The sequence below is a fragment of the Triturus cristatus genome, chromosome 12 (assembly GCF_964204655.1).
Source record: "Triturus cristatus chromosome 12, aTriCri1.1, whole genome shotgun sequence".
Taxonomy (NCBI): Eukaryota; Metazoa; Chordata; class Amphibia; order Caudata; family Salamandridae; genus Triturus; species Triturus cristatus.
In genome coordinates this window covers 524,264,420-524,278,366 of record NC_140595.1, presented here as the reverse complement: position 1 = coordinate 524,278,366, position 13,947 = coordinate 524,264,420, and the positions used below count along the sequence as shown (strand labels likewise).

Here is a 13,947-nt window from a genome sequence, read left to right as displayed (position 1 = left end):
CCTGCTCAGATTACCGGCCGATATCCCTCATTAATACCGAGCTCAAGATCTATGCCACTGTCCTCGCACAGCGATTGCGCCCGTCCCTTGCCTCGTTGGTACACCCGGACCAATGTGGATTTATGCCAAACCGGGGAACCAGACACTGCCTGCGGCGATTGCATCTCGCCCTGGCGCACCGTGAGCGCCTTTCCCCCTATCTGGCCCTTCTGCTGGTTGACTTCGAAAAGGTCTTCGATTCAGTGGGGTGGGCCTACCTGGGTGATATTTTGGAACGATTGGGTTTTGGTCCCCGGTTCCGCGCTATGGTTGGTGTCCTGTACGCGAGCCCATGTGTTGGTCAATGGGGCTCTGTCCCGCCCGTTTCCCATAGGACGGGGGACGCGACAGGACTGTCCGCTCTCGCCCCTCCTTTTCGCCCTGGCCATGGAACCCTTGGCCGTGCTGATCCGGTCGGACCCCGTTCTTCGTGGGTGGGAGTGGCCGGGTATGGCCCCAGACAAAATTGCTCTCTACGCGGACGACGTCCTTTTATATCTTTCTGATCCGGTGGTCTCGGGGCCCCGGGTCCGCCAGATACTTTGCCGATTTTGTCAGGTATCGGGTCTTCATCTGAACCCTAAGAAATCCATGCTGGTCCCGCTGCACCCGTCGAGGGAGTGTTTCGACTGGCAGTCTGATATCCCCCTCCGGCGGCTCTCCTTTAAGTGCCTGGGGATCTGGATCACCCTCCTTCCGGAACTCTGCTGGGCCCTCAACGTGGCCCCCATGGTCAACAAGACCAGATCAGATCTGATTAGGTGGCAGTCGCTCCCATTGAAACCACTGGGGAGGGTCGCCCTCTATAAGATGATAATCCTTCCCAAGTTCCTATACCTACTACAAAACACTCCGTGCCCCTTCCCACGCCCGTGGTTCCGGGAACTGGATAAGATGGCGACTAAATTTCTTTGGGGTGGCGACAGACCCCGTTTGGCTTTGGACCGCTGCCGGGTCCCATCATATGACGGAGGCCTGAGCATGACCAATCTCTACTTGTATTATTTGGCCACCCTGCTGCTGGTGATTCACGACTGGTTCTCGAACGGGTGGGACGATCCGGCCTACAGGCTCGAGGTGCAACTTACCGGGTTTTCATCTATCCAGAATATGCTCTATGGGGCGACAGTTTCCCGGTCGCTTCCGGATGTTGTGCGGGCCCCCTTTCTGGCATGGCGCGCCGCCTTGCGATATACCCGCTGGTTGGGAACAGTGACCTTGGTCACGCCACTCTGGCATGGGACTTGGCTGAAGGAGGTGGCGGGGCTTGAGGGATTTCGAGCGTGGGATCTTCTAGGGATCTCCTGCTTGGGTGATGTCTGGCGGGGGAGCCACATGTGTTCCTTCCAGGAGCTTCAGAACCGCTTCTCTTTACAGTCTTCGCAGTTTTATAAGTATCTTCAGCTGCGCCATGCGGTCCAGTCCCATGTCCCTCTGGACTCCAGACTGCCTGACCATAGCCCGCCCGAGGCCCAGGTGATGTTGGGGTGTCTTGGGAGAGGGGGAATATCCCGTATTTATAAATCCCTGATTAACAATACCCCGGTAGATTGGAGCGGATTGAAGCAGCGGTGGGAAACCTGGGTGGGTCCCTTGGAGGATGCTGACTGGAGGGACGCCCTTATGGCACCCAGAACGATTACCACTTCCACTAGGCTGCGGCTCATCCAACTGTACTACCTCCACGCCGCGTATCTGACCCCAGACCGCTTATATCGTGCAGGCCTCCGCCAAGACGCTTCATGTGCTCGCTGTGGGGTAGATCCGGCGGACTTCTTCCACATGGTATGGTCGCGCCTGGGGAGCAATTGGGACATGATTGAAACTGAGTTAACTGAGGTCCTGGGATGGGAGGTTCCCCATGACCCTAGAATGGCTCTACTGGGCATAACGGATGGGCTAGACGGGTCCCGTAATGACAAGTTCTTTCTAACTACTGCCCTAGTGGTGGCCAAAAGAGATATCGCGGCCGCGTGGAAACAAACTGACCCACCCAGAGGTGCTACTTGGAGAAGAGGGGTGGACTGGTGTGCCGCTCAGGAGCGGACGTTGTATGCTGTCCGGGGTTGTCCCAAAAATTCCGTAAAGTATGGGGGAAATGGCTTGGGGGCCTGCTTTAGGGGGAGGGGAGTGCGGGGGACGAGGGCGGGGGCCTGGGGAGGAGGGAAGGGTCTTGCAATGGATTGTTAATGCTTCCATGATAGACTTTATTGATGCCAAGTTACTCGGACAGTTGTATGTCATCCTTGATTTTGCTTTCTATAAAGAAATAAAAATTTGCTTATCAAAAAAAAAGTTAACAAGAAATACAGCAGATTTTTAACTTTACACAAATTTGTGTTAAAATGCCATTTCTAAGCTCCGATTTCAGAACTGAACACATCTGGTATTTTTAATCTGCAAAAGTGTCAATCCTAACTTCACCTGTCACATCACTTTTGTACATTCCTCCCTCCCCCTTCCTTCTATGTTCATCTCGGTTTCCCCCCAACCAGACCCACTGTCAGTTGTAATGTGAGCTCATTCCTGGAGATGCAGCGTTCCCTGCTATTCATTGCTCTTTGGGCAGGGCTATCTTCACAACCATGGATCTCTCTCTGTTATGTAAATGCTGCCATTAGTGTTGGAGGCGCACACAAAGGGAAGCAGCTCCTGGGCTGAAAAAAACACTAACATGAAAAGAAAACCGGCTTTGAGGAAGGTGCAGGATTATGCTGCACTGCCACTCGCTTTTGTAAGGTCAGTTCAATACGTCTTAATGGGACTGGATTACTGACCACAACCCCAGCCTAGGCCATTTCACGCACCTGAAGGGGAGGGGGCTGGCCAAAGCACTTTCACCTGAATGCTCGTTGCACCCCCAATTAACAGTGCAGGGTCTGCCTAGAGTCGACCCTGCACTGTTAATCACAGCGTGATGCAAGCCCTCTCAAACCCCTGCAGTGTGAGGAATACAAAGGGGCGCCTCTAGACTTTAGCAGCATCCCTGCAAAAGTCTACTTCAGACCCTCAGTGCGATTGGGAGATCTCCTGTGTTGGAGGACTTACCGAACCTGCGCCTGCCTTGCCATCAATCAGGGTACCGGTACTCTCCCTGACAAAAGAAAAGTGCCGGTACCAGTAGCGGCTTGTGGAGGGAGTGCCGCGGGGCGGTAGGGCGGGGCGAGGTGGGAGGTAGTAAACTTTGGCTCACGGCCGACCGGAGTAATGTAAATAAATACATAAATAACTAAAACTAATTTCATTGCATGCGCGTTTCAGCGCACTTAATGAAATTTGTTTTATTTATTTATTTATTTATTTACATTACCCCAGTCGGCCATGAGCCAGAGTTTACTACCCCTCACCCTGCCCCTCCCCCACCCCACCCGACCAGCCCGCGCCACTCCCTCCACGAGCCGCTACTGGCCGGTACTGAGGCTAGAAAATTTGGAAGTGCCTGTACTCAGTACCGGTGAGTACCAGCCCATTTAAAGCACTGCTTGCAGTCCTTGATTCAATCAGCCTGCAGGACGGACAAAAGACAGACCAAAGAAGTAAATCCCGAAAGAAGATTGCCTGCAAAAAGCTGGGTTTGATACACATTTTCAAAGATGGAAGCGGTTCTCATACAGCACACATGCTATCCTTCTGGCACACAGCAGAGAAAGTGTTACTTCACCCACCGTTGACGCTGGTGAAGAAGCCCCGGATGGCAGTGGTTACAACTGGCAGGGTAGACGTTTTAAATACCATTTACAGAAATAAGTTTCGGAAGATTTAATCTGACAACGTTATGTTGTTAGGGAAATATGGGTTCCCCCATGAAGGAGCGCTAGAATGACTGGGTTCTCTAAAGTGAATAGGCTGTCTACTGTGGTACCTGGAAACGTGAGATCTTACGTTCGCTTTCACAATTTGTGTGACCCTGGGCGAAACACTTTATCTCCTTAGTGCGTCAGTTTGAATCTCTGCCCAAAAGTTTCAGAACTGACTCTGAGAAATAGGCTAGGCAGAAGCAAGCCCCATGTGAAGAACAGAATGGCTGCTGGGAAGCACACCTCAGTGCTATTTCTTGTTCCATATGGGAACGCTCGCTGTGAACTGGGCGGGCTTTTGTATCATCAGCTCAGTGACGGCTCAGTCTGTGTCTGACAGGGCCAGGGCTTCATTTGCAAGTGCCAGGGCTCTCGTCAGGAGGCCACTGCATCTTGTGCCACACATTGCCCCTCCCAGCACCACCAATCATAGTAACAGCACAAGTAATAACATTCACACTCCCACAAGTGTGACAATTCGGACTATTTCAGGCCCCCAAAGCTATAAGAATGGCATGGGTGGCAGGTAATAGTCATTTTTATTGTATATTGAGTTAATAATGAACTGTTGTTGTGGTCATTTCTAAATTAGCCAGACAGCACCACCTCGTGGCAGACTGGCACAGACCCAGGTGCTGACAATTAAGTGTTGAGCACTGGAAACCACTGGCTCAAATTAAGCACTGGACAACACTGTACCCAGGGCACGAGTCGAGGGTACACGTAGGTGGACAGCGTCCACCCACTATTTTTACTGGGTGAACACCGTCCACCCTGCCAAAAATTTAGGCCCCACTGAATAATGTGCTGAACTCATCCCGGTGTAATTTCAAAACACCGGGACACATTCAGCAGCGCCCGCACGTTGTCTGCTTTCCATCTGCAACGAGGAACAACGTGCAGGCTGGGACTGGGCTTTCTTATTTTAGATTCCTGCTGGACCCATAACAAAGGCCAAATTTGAGGGGTCATCCCAGTGTAATTTCAAACACCGGAACACATTCAGCAGTGCATGCACGTTGTCTGCTTTCATCTGCAGCAACGTGCAGGCTGGGACTGTGCTTTCCTTTTTTTAGACTCCTGCTGGGCCCATAACAAAGGCCGAATTAGAGGGGTCATCAGGCCTCCTTTTGTTCGATTCTCCTGGCTGTGAGCAGTCAGGAGCCTCACACCTGATGCAAATGAGCATAGGGGAAACAAAGGCTCACACCTTGTTAGCACTTCACACATACTTAAGAGAAGCAGCTTTTCACTTTGTTCAGTCCCTGTTTATGAGCTATGCAATGCACTGTAAGAATGTCAGATGTGTTGTCAGATGTGTTGTTCTTTCCCAGTATTTACACAAAGCAAATTGCATTGATATAGAGCTTGCTTTCCCTGAGGAGGCGTTGAAATAATTTAAGTACCACTATTTGTCTTGTATAGCCCTACTCATACCAATGCAGGGTGCCAGAGACCTTTACAACAAAACGCGCATATTACATATACAATACATTATATACGTCTGTGAATGAATGTACAGAATGTGTGACATAGAACTGGGGGAATACAAGGTGTAGCGGTCACATATCATCTTCCACAGCTCACTGTGCTACTATGCTTTCAATGCGCTCATACATGCACATGATAGACCGGCTAAACATATATGTGAGGACTTAAGATTTGATGCCACCTCTTGTGATTCCACTTCCTGTAAAGTCATGGCTTGTGATGCCACTTCCGGTGATGTCAATTCCTGTGATGTCACATGTGATGTCATGTGCCGTGATGTCACGCACCGTGATGTCACTCGCAAGCTGCCTAACTAGGTTAGTCCCCCCACTTCGTTTTTTAGGACTTGCGCCCTGACTGCACCGCACCACTGTCCCTTCCACAGGCAGCATTAGAAAGAGAAGCAATGACCCCATACACAGGGGCGTGGCTTCCATTGGTGCAGCAGGTCCAGTGACACTGGGGGCCCAGAGAGCTGAGAGGCCCACTGTACCCCAATTATTCCTTTATTTTGTCATTCAAACAGCAGCCAGGGCGGGCATTCCTTCCTTGCACTATGGCCCATGACACACTGGGTACGCTACTGATCATACAACTACTAGTACTCCAGCAGGGCATGTCAAATGAATCCCATATATAAGGACTGAAGTTATTTCAGATATTTGTAGGTATTTTACAGAGATCATTTTATGGGAGATGGGGCCTCTCGATCTTAAAGTGTTAGACAAAGAACAGTAAAGTGTGTGGGGTCTGCCTGAGCCCAGAGTCCAGAAAAAGACTGTGATAGCGTTCTGCAGTGACACAGCTACACGAAGCCCTTTAGAAAACTTCTTAATAAATAGATGGGAAATATTTCATTCAAACAGTACTAAACAGCACTATGGACACTTGGTTTTTCACATATTCATACTGCCCCTATTTTTTTTTTTAAAGGGGCTTTGGGATGTAGAGTGATTTGCCCAGAATAAAATTATATTTTTATTACATGTGCAAGCCAGGATTACAGCAAATATGTGGATTCAAAGCTCAGCAAGTCAGCCAATAGACCACATAGGAATTAGTGGTACTGGTGTCAGTAAAGCTCTGAAGACCTACAGCCCAACTGCATACTCTTGGTTTTCCCTCGTTTTTTACTCCTTTCTCCTTCCTCCCCCTCCCATTTTTCTGAGTGCTTTCTCCTTTTTTTCCCTTGTTTTTACTGCATTCTCCTTCCTCTCCCCCATTTTTCTGAGTGCTTTCTCCTGCCTTTGCCTCCTGTTTCACTGCGTTCTCCTTCCTATCCCCCCATTTTTCTGACTGCTTTCTCCTGATCTTGCCTAGTTTTTTACTGCTTTTCCTTGTTTTTTTACTTATCTGCTGCTTCCGTCTGCTGCCTGGTTTCCCACCTCCCGCATAACCCCGCACACCACCTCCCAGCACCCCTCTCTCCTCCAAGGACCCACTTAACTGAGGCCGCAGCACAACCTCATTGAGCAGGTCCTAAGCCCAGCTCTCCTGTGCTGCTGTACTCCTCTGAATCCTCTCCTTTTTTCTGAGTGTTTTCTCCTGATTTTGCCTCGTTTTTTTGCTGCTTTCTCCTTCCTTTCCAGTTTTTCTGAGTGCTTTCTCCTTTCCCCTTGTTTATTTGTGTCTGCTTTCTCCTTCCTCGCCCCATTTTTCTGAGTGCTTTCTCCTGCTTTTGCCTCGTTTTTCACTGTTCTCTTCCCAAAGCATCTAGAAACTCCAGTACTCTGAGACCCTCACAGGTGATTTGCCACACTTTATAAATCCTGATTGAAAGTGCAAAACGGATACAGTGCCATTTTGCTCTTGCTTTTGCGCTGATGGACCTCTGCAAGCCCAGCATTAGCACTCATCGACAAGCAGGAAAAAGCACCAGTGTATGGGCTGGGCGTCGCAATGCCAATGTGAATATCAGTGCAGCCTTGCACTGTGCACTTAAGAAGTGCAGTTTTAAAACGCTGCCTGTGCCGGATGCAAACTGCTTCTTCACTCATGCCTCACTCACTTCACCGTGCAAGAGGATTCTCCGGGCGCCAGTGCACACGAGTTGAACCGGATGCAGTAGCAGTTATCAGAAATGGAAGGGTCGTGGTGTAAGTAGCACAGACTCTTCCCATGAATCGTCTTGATGTGAATTAACGTGTGATCGTGCAAGAAAAGAGTGCAGAGCTTTATTTGTAAAGACAATAAGTGCAGGGAGCCCTCCACCCGCTGCTGAATACTACTCTTGCTCCCACCCCGTGCCTCTTGCTCCCACCCCTACAATCCCGGCACTTCAGCCCACTCCTGCAGGGTCTTTTTCATCTCAGAAACTCCTTTCTTCTCTTCCCCAGCCCCTCCCTTTTCTGCCCTGGTTAAAGTTGAAGGATGAAAAGTAAGTCCCGAAGAGCGAGTGCCGGTGCGCGCCCTGGATTTGTGACTGTGTCTAGCAAGAGTGTACAATCACAGCTTTCACCCTGTTCTTTGGCTAGTGCTCTAAGAGTTCCTTTGTCAGGCCCAGGTCACCGGCCCCAGTCTGAGACCCGCTCCTGAGGAGGGCCGAGCGGGCAGCGGCTCGTGCCAGGCCCGGGTCACCGGCCCCAGTCACACACCGGCTCCCGAGGGGGGCCGAGCGGGCAGCGGCTCGTGCCAGGCCCGGGTCACCGGCCCCAGTCACACACCGGCTCCCGAGGGGGGCCGAGCAGGCAGCGGCTGAAAGAGTGGTAGCGCTGAAGATAGTAGATGCTCCCAAACACTACTGGGGGGGGGGGGGGGGCAGGGGGACCGCGGTGTGCCTTGAAACACCGTTCACTATCTTCTAACCCTGTGACATGTCCCCAGTGCACAGGTCTGTGTGCTCAGATTTCAGACTCCTCATTGCACTAAGGCGCGCACCGCTGCTGCATCTCCTTGAGAGGCAGAGGCGTAGCTTCCATTGATGCAGCAGGTGCAGTGGCACCAGAGCACAGAGGCACCCACTGAACCCTGATTATTGCACACAGGCAGTACACCGCTGCTGAATCTCCTTTAGAGGCAGTGGCGTAGCTTCCACTGGCGCAGCAGGTGCAGTAGCACCAGGGCCAAGAGGCGCCCACCGAACCCTTAATATTGCACTCAGGCAGCACACCTGCTGAATCTCCTTTAGAGGCAGTGGCGTAGCTTCCACTGGCGCAGCAGGTGCAGTAGCACCAGGGCCAAGAGGCGCCCACCGAACCCTTATTATTGCACTCAGGCAGCTCACCGCTGTGGCATTTCCTTGAGAGGCCATAATAGGTCAGGGTAAGGTCACAGAACGCCCTTTGTATGCCCTATGCTGCCTTCTAGCCCTGCCCACAGAGATGGGAGGTCTCCGAATAAAACTCTCGAACACACGGTTTTTTTTAAGTTTCCAATTCACCGTGTGCTCACATTAAGTACAGTGTGACTGGGCGGCGCGGGGGAGGGGGGGGGGGGAGCCCATCGCTCTCCAATGTAAAATCACAAGAATTAAAAATATTATAGAACTTGAAGCACATAGATGTGGTGCCCCTCTTCCGTTCCACTTACCCCAACCCCCTCAGCTCAATGCAACGCAACAGAGAATCTGAGTTTACACAGACCGTGAACTGGAAGCAAATCTGCTTCTCACAAAACATTAAACGCCTCCGTTAACAAAATCAGAGGGCAATCTGTGTAGCGCCAACTACTTCTAGGCACTCAGATCTTCTGGAGAAGCCGCCATCTCTCATAGCCGTGCCTATTCGCGAGTGATCGGAGCCTGAAGCCGAGAAGGTAGCTTGTTTCCCCACAGGGCATGTGCTAAATACTGCGAAGAAACACAGGGGTTAGAAATTAGCAGGGACCGGTCGGGCGAGCGGTGCAGGAGACCGGGGCTGGGAAGGAGCTGTCCACCAGAGCAGTGCTGAAGCCGTCCAGCTAAGCAGTGCGGGAGCTGTCCACCAGAGCTGCGCTGAAGCTGTCCACCAGAGCAGTGCTGAAGATGCCCACCACAGCAGTGATGGAGGAGGGGTTCGCACCACCCCAGTAACCACGACTGAAACTGGTGGCTGTCCTTTGAGTCGGATAACTGCTAGTTGCACAACGATTATTGTACTGGTTCTAGTGTAACGTACAGTTTCAGGAAAACCATTCCGGAGCAGAGCAGGCGGAGATCCCAGTAGGCTCCGTCCGCAGGAGTTTGCGCTCGCTTTCCACTGCCTGCTACTGCCCCGCAGCTGCATTCGGATGCGTTCAAACTGGGCAGCTACCAGGACCGAGAATCTCGGGTTAAAATAAAGTTTTTATCTAGTGGTCTATACAGGGCGTCCTGCGGCAGACTGAGTCTTCGGGGTGCAGCAGATAGCTTCTACCAGGGCCATCTGGCTCAATAGCACGCATGTATCGGCCACCGGCTAACAGTTCACCTATGATTCAGACATGTAACGTGTCAGCTGTACATGTATCTCTTCAACAGATTAGTTAAACATTAACTTAAACATTAAACATCTAGACTATCCCACTTGTTTATATGTTCAGGCGCAGCGGCTGTTTCGCATATTGGAAGGTAGTTCATTGCCATACACCCTCTGCGGGCCCGAGAGGTGAAAGTGAGCCTGTTAGGTGCCAATGTGAAAGAGACTCCTAGAAAGGGTTCTGGCAAATCGTGTTCTACGGAATGTATTCGCAAGAGATCACTGCGGTAAGTGCCTTAACTCACCAAGCTAGCATATCATTGCATGTGCTCAGGTGTAACCCTTTCTGTTGTAGATGTAGTGTGACCGGAAACTTCACAGAAAGCCTGGATTGACATGGGCGGGAGCCAAGGGAGGAGTAGGGTACGAGGGTGGGTTCAAGCTCGTACGGAAGGGTGGGGGGTGGGGTGCAGATTGCACTGTGAGGATTTCACGAGAGGAGCGGCTTGTCTCCTCTCTCCAGATATCTACCGCAGGTGCGTTCTCCCGCTGAGTTGTTTTACGACTTGGTGTTTGCCCGCTCATGGCCTAGCCTAGGGGTGTCTCGTAAATTGAGAGAGTTCAGGTAGGCGAGAAGTTAGCCGATGCCTAAGAGGTTCGCGGTGCCTGTACCAAGGCAGCAGCAGGGGCACCGACTAAACGAGCAATCTTCCCAGTTTGGGTGCTCGTGTTGCCCGTTACTGTGGGTGCTCAAAGGCTTTAGGGTCATGGTGAGGGATGAGGGGGTGTCTGCTACTCACTCCTGGAAGTCTGAGTCGTCTCTCCACGGCACAGACAAGAGATGGGAAACATATCCCCAACCTCCATAGTAGGTGCAAAGTGTGTGCCCTTCGGCAGGTGAGGTGCCTCGCAACTTTAGAGAGTTTTCATATTGTCTTTGGGCGTCCGTGGACGCCGGGCAGGGGGCAGAGGATGCCAGCTACTCACACACAGAATACAAGAGATGCCATCTGCAGGGATTGGGCATAAAGATCAGATGCTCGAGTATCACAGAGCACAGCTCCCGGGATGTTTACAGCAGGTGCGCGCGCCCACAGAGCTACCTCGAGGCTCACAATGCATGCTCTTCCACAGCCCGTCCGCGCCACTTGAGACAGCGTTTGTGTGGCACTGGGTGTCCGCGAGCGGGTGAGGGCAAAGGGAGAGGGCGGTAGGTACTCACATCCAGGATGACGGAGATGCCTCTGCGGGGCTCGCGCATGGCCAGGTGCCCGCCGGCCGCCATGCCCTCCTGCTGCATCAGCTCCCGGGTCTCGGGCAGCAGTGTCTTGTCGCTCATCTTGGTGGCGATCCAGCGGAATAGGCCGTCCAGTGCTCGGCCCTGTGGCTGCTGCTGCTGTTGTTGCTGCTGCTTGAGGATCTTGTGGACACTGTCCCTGCAGTAGCGCGCCGCCTGCTCACACATCTTTCACACAGTCCTCATGCTGAGGGAGCGGGGGATTCCCTCCCACACGATCTGCATCACCTCTTACAAGCGGCGCCGAGGTCGGCCTGCCGCCTATCCTCTGCCGGGGGCGCGGAGGACACGCCCTCCGGAGCGTGCCTGCGCTTACCGGGGAGCCCCGCCCCCGTGGAGAGACACCTATGTGTTATACAGCGCCCTCGAAGCCAGGGGTACCTGTGCGCGAGCACCGCCATGTGGAGAGGCACCTGTGTGTTTTACGGCGCCCCCGAAGCCAGGGGTACCTGTGCGCGAGCACCGCCACGTGGAGAGGCACCTGTGTGTTATACGGCGCCCCCGAAGCCAGGGGTACCTGTGCGCGAGCACCGCCACGTGGGGAGGCACATGTGCGTTGTACAGAAGCCAGGGGTACCTGTGCGGGAACCCGGCTCCCTGGAGAGGCTCCTGTGAATTATACAGTGCCCCGAAGCCAGGGATGCCTGTGCGCCAGCCCCACCACCTGGAGCCGCACCTATGTGTTATAGAGGGGAGGGCAAAGGGTGTGGCTTAACGGTCAGAACTACCGACTATGGTACTGGGGAACCAGGTTCGAGACTCGGTGTAGGCTCAACACCCTGTGATTCTGGGCAAATGACATAATCTCCCTGGGTCTACCAAAAAATCAATGTGTCCTTGTGTAATGTAACTGGTACTCCAGTAAAGCACTCCAATACCTTTGGGTCGAGTTTGTGCCTATATAAAACTGCAAAAAAACACAGCACCCCAAAGCCAGGGGAATAGAGATAAATCTGTGTAGGACTGCGCCTCCCCCAAATAAGGGACACCTGTGTGATGCACCCCACTGCAAGGTAAGTAAGTAAGTAAACATTTATTGTTTCTGATTAATTAAAACCATTACAAAAGTTCATAATAAGTGCACATTTCAACAATTTCTAAATTTAAGAACAATAAAAAAGTTTTAGCGTAAAATTCAACAAATATTCATGATTCCTTGTCTCTCGGAAACACCATCATCTGTTTTAGATTGTTTAAATTTGACTAATTTCAGGAATTTTACCAGCAGTCCATTCAGATGTAACAGTCTCGGGTCAAAGCATGCAATGACTGCTTGTCTCTGTGTACGTATGTTAAGTTCATTGAAGGTGATTTTCAGGAGAGCTACTCTTTCCGCTTTTAACTTTTTGCAGGAGCATATCAGATGTTCCATGTCTTCTTTCCCTGAGCCACACAGCCTGCATGTGGAGCCACAATTCTTTCTCAGCCAGGGTTGTAAGTGGGGTATGGCTGGTAGGATTCCAAACCTATGTTTTGAAAAAGCTTCTTTTGATTCCCTACAGTATCCCAGTCCGAAATAGGCCTGTAACCCCGGGCGATTTGTAAGTGCTCAGTGTAATCCATGCATGGCATCTGTGAGCAAAGGTAGCTTTATCCTCTATAAAGGAGAGTCGCTTCATGTTCTTATTTACGACACGTTTGAATTGTAAGTTCGGAAGAGAGGTTTCCCATAGATCTTTTAGGGCTGTGGTTACTAGTGACTCCTATAAGTATTTTTTTGCAAGTTCAGTGGAGCTGCCACACAGGTTTTCCCAGAGCTGGTGATTCAGTGTATTTTCAGGTGAGTTCTTTATTTTGTACCAGCATTTGATGTATGATCCTCGCCTTGCGAACAGTTGCTTGGTTAATCCCAATTCCAGCCGGATTTGAGCCTGGGAGGTATATGATGGTAAATTTAGGAGGACTCGGTAAGCTTTTGAGATAATAGTATCCAGTAGTTTTGCATCTGTACCTCTTAAGGCTTCGCTACCATAAGTGATTAATGACTGAATTTTAGCTTGGGCAACACGCAATAGTGGCAGAAGAGTAGGCCCAGACAGTTTGGTTTTGAGTTGTCTGAGTGTTGTTGCAATCAACATACCTTTCCTTTTGGTGGCCTCAAGATGATTTGAAAATTGGCCACCCCTATCGACAATGATGCCAAGATACTTATATTCGGAGCAGTTCGCAATTGCCCTTGTCCCAAGAAACCACGAGAAGGACCTTTTTTTCCCCGTTATTGTCAGTGTTTTGGTTTTTTCGATGTTAACTTCAAGCAGATTATCCTCAGCATATCGTACAGTGTGTTGATGAGATGTTGTAGGCCTACTTTAGTGTGACTAATCAAAACCACGTCATCTGCATAGGAAATGCTGGGCAGGGTTTGACCCCCCCAAATGAGGGGCGTGCGCATTGCAGGCATCTAGAGCTGGTGGCAAATCAGCTGTGTATAGGTTAAAAAGAGTTGGTGCTAAAACACACCCCTGCTTGAGGCCTTTTGTTGTTGTTATGCGCCTCGAGAGGTGGGTGCCGTTCCCGAGCTTCACTTGGACCCATGTGTTGGAATGCAATTTGATCAAGAGATTTAAAAGGGGTGCAGGAATCCCCCAAAGGGCAAGTTTCCTCCAAAGATTCGCTCGATTGACATTATCGAAGGCCGCTTTGAAATCCACAAAGTAAAGGTGGAGACTTTGTTTGGTCTGTTTTGCTTTGTCTATAAGTAATGATATGGCTAAAAGGTTTGTTGTCGTTCCAGCATCTCTGAAGAATCCTGTTTGGCTGGGTGGAATTATGTTGTTCTTGGTAGCCCATTCGCGCAGCTAGATCAATAGGAGCCCTGGAAAATATTTCGCCTCAATATCCAATAGAGCATCAGGCGATAGTTTTTGGGAAGAGTTCTGTCGCCTGCTTTGTATATTGGTGAGATGACAGAGCCCTTCCATGAAGCTGGAAGGCCCCCAGACAAACTGGC

The 13,947-nt window shown here is 51.0% G+C and overlaps 1 protein-coding gene across 1 annotated transcript in view; it reads right to left on the bottom strand.

Annotated features, from left to right (window-relative positions):
- The window catches only part of NECAB2 (N-terminal EF-hand calcium binding protein 2), a 1,135,462-nt gene extending 1,124,195 nt beyond the window's left edge, over positions 1-11,267 (bottom strand). Inside the window, exon 1 of the mRNA XM_085637926.1 lies at positions 10,923-11,267. Coding sequence (XP_085494052.1) covers positions 10,923-11,165 — 243 coding nt within the window. The 5' untranslated portion in view covers positions 11,166-11,267. The remainder of the gene's footprint in view (positions 1-10,922) is intronic.
- Between the last annotated feature and the right edge of the window lie 2,680 nt (positions 11,268-13,947).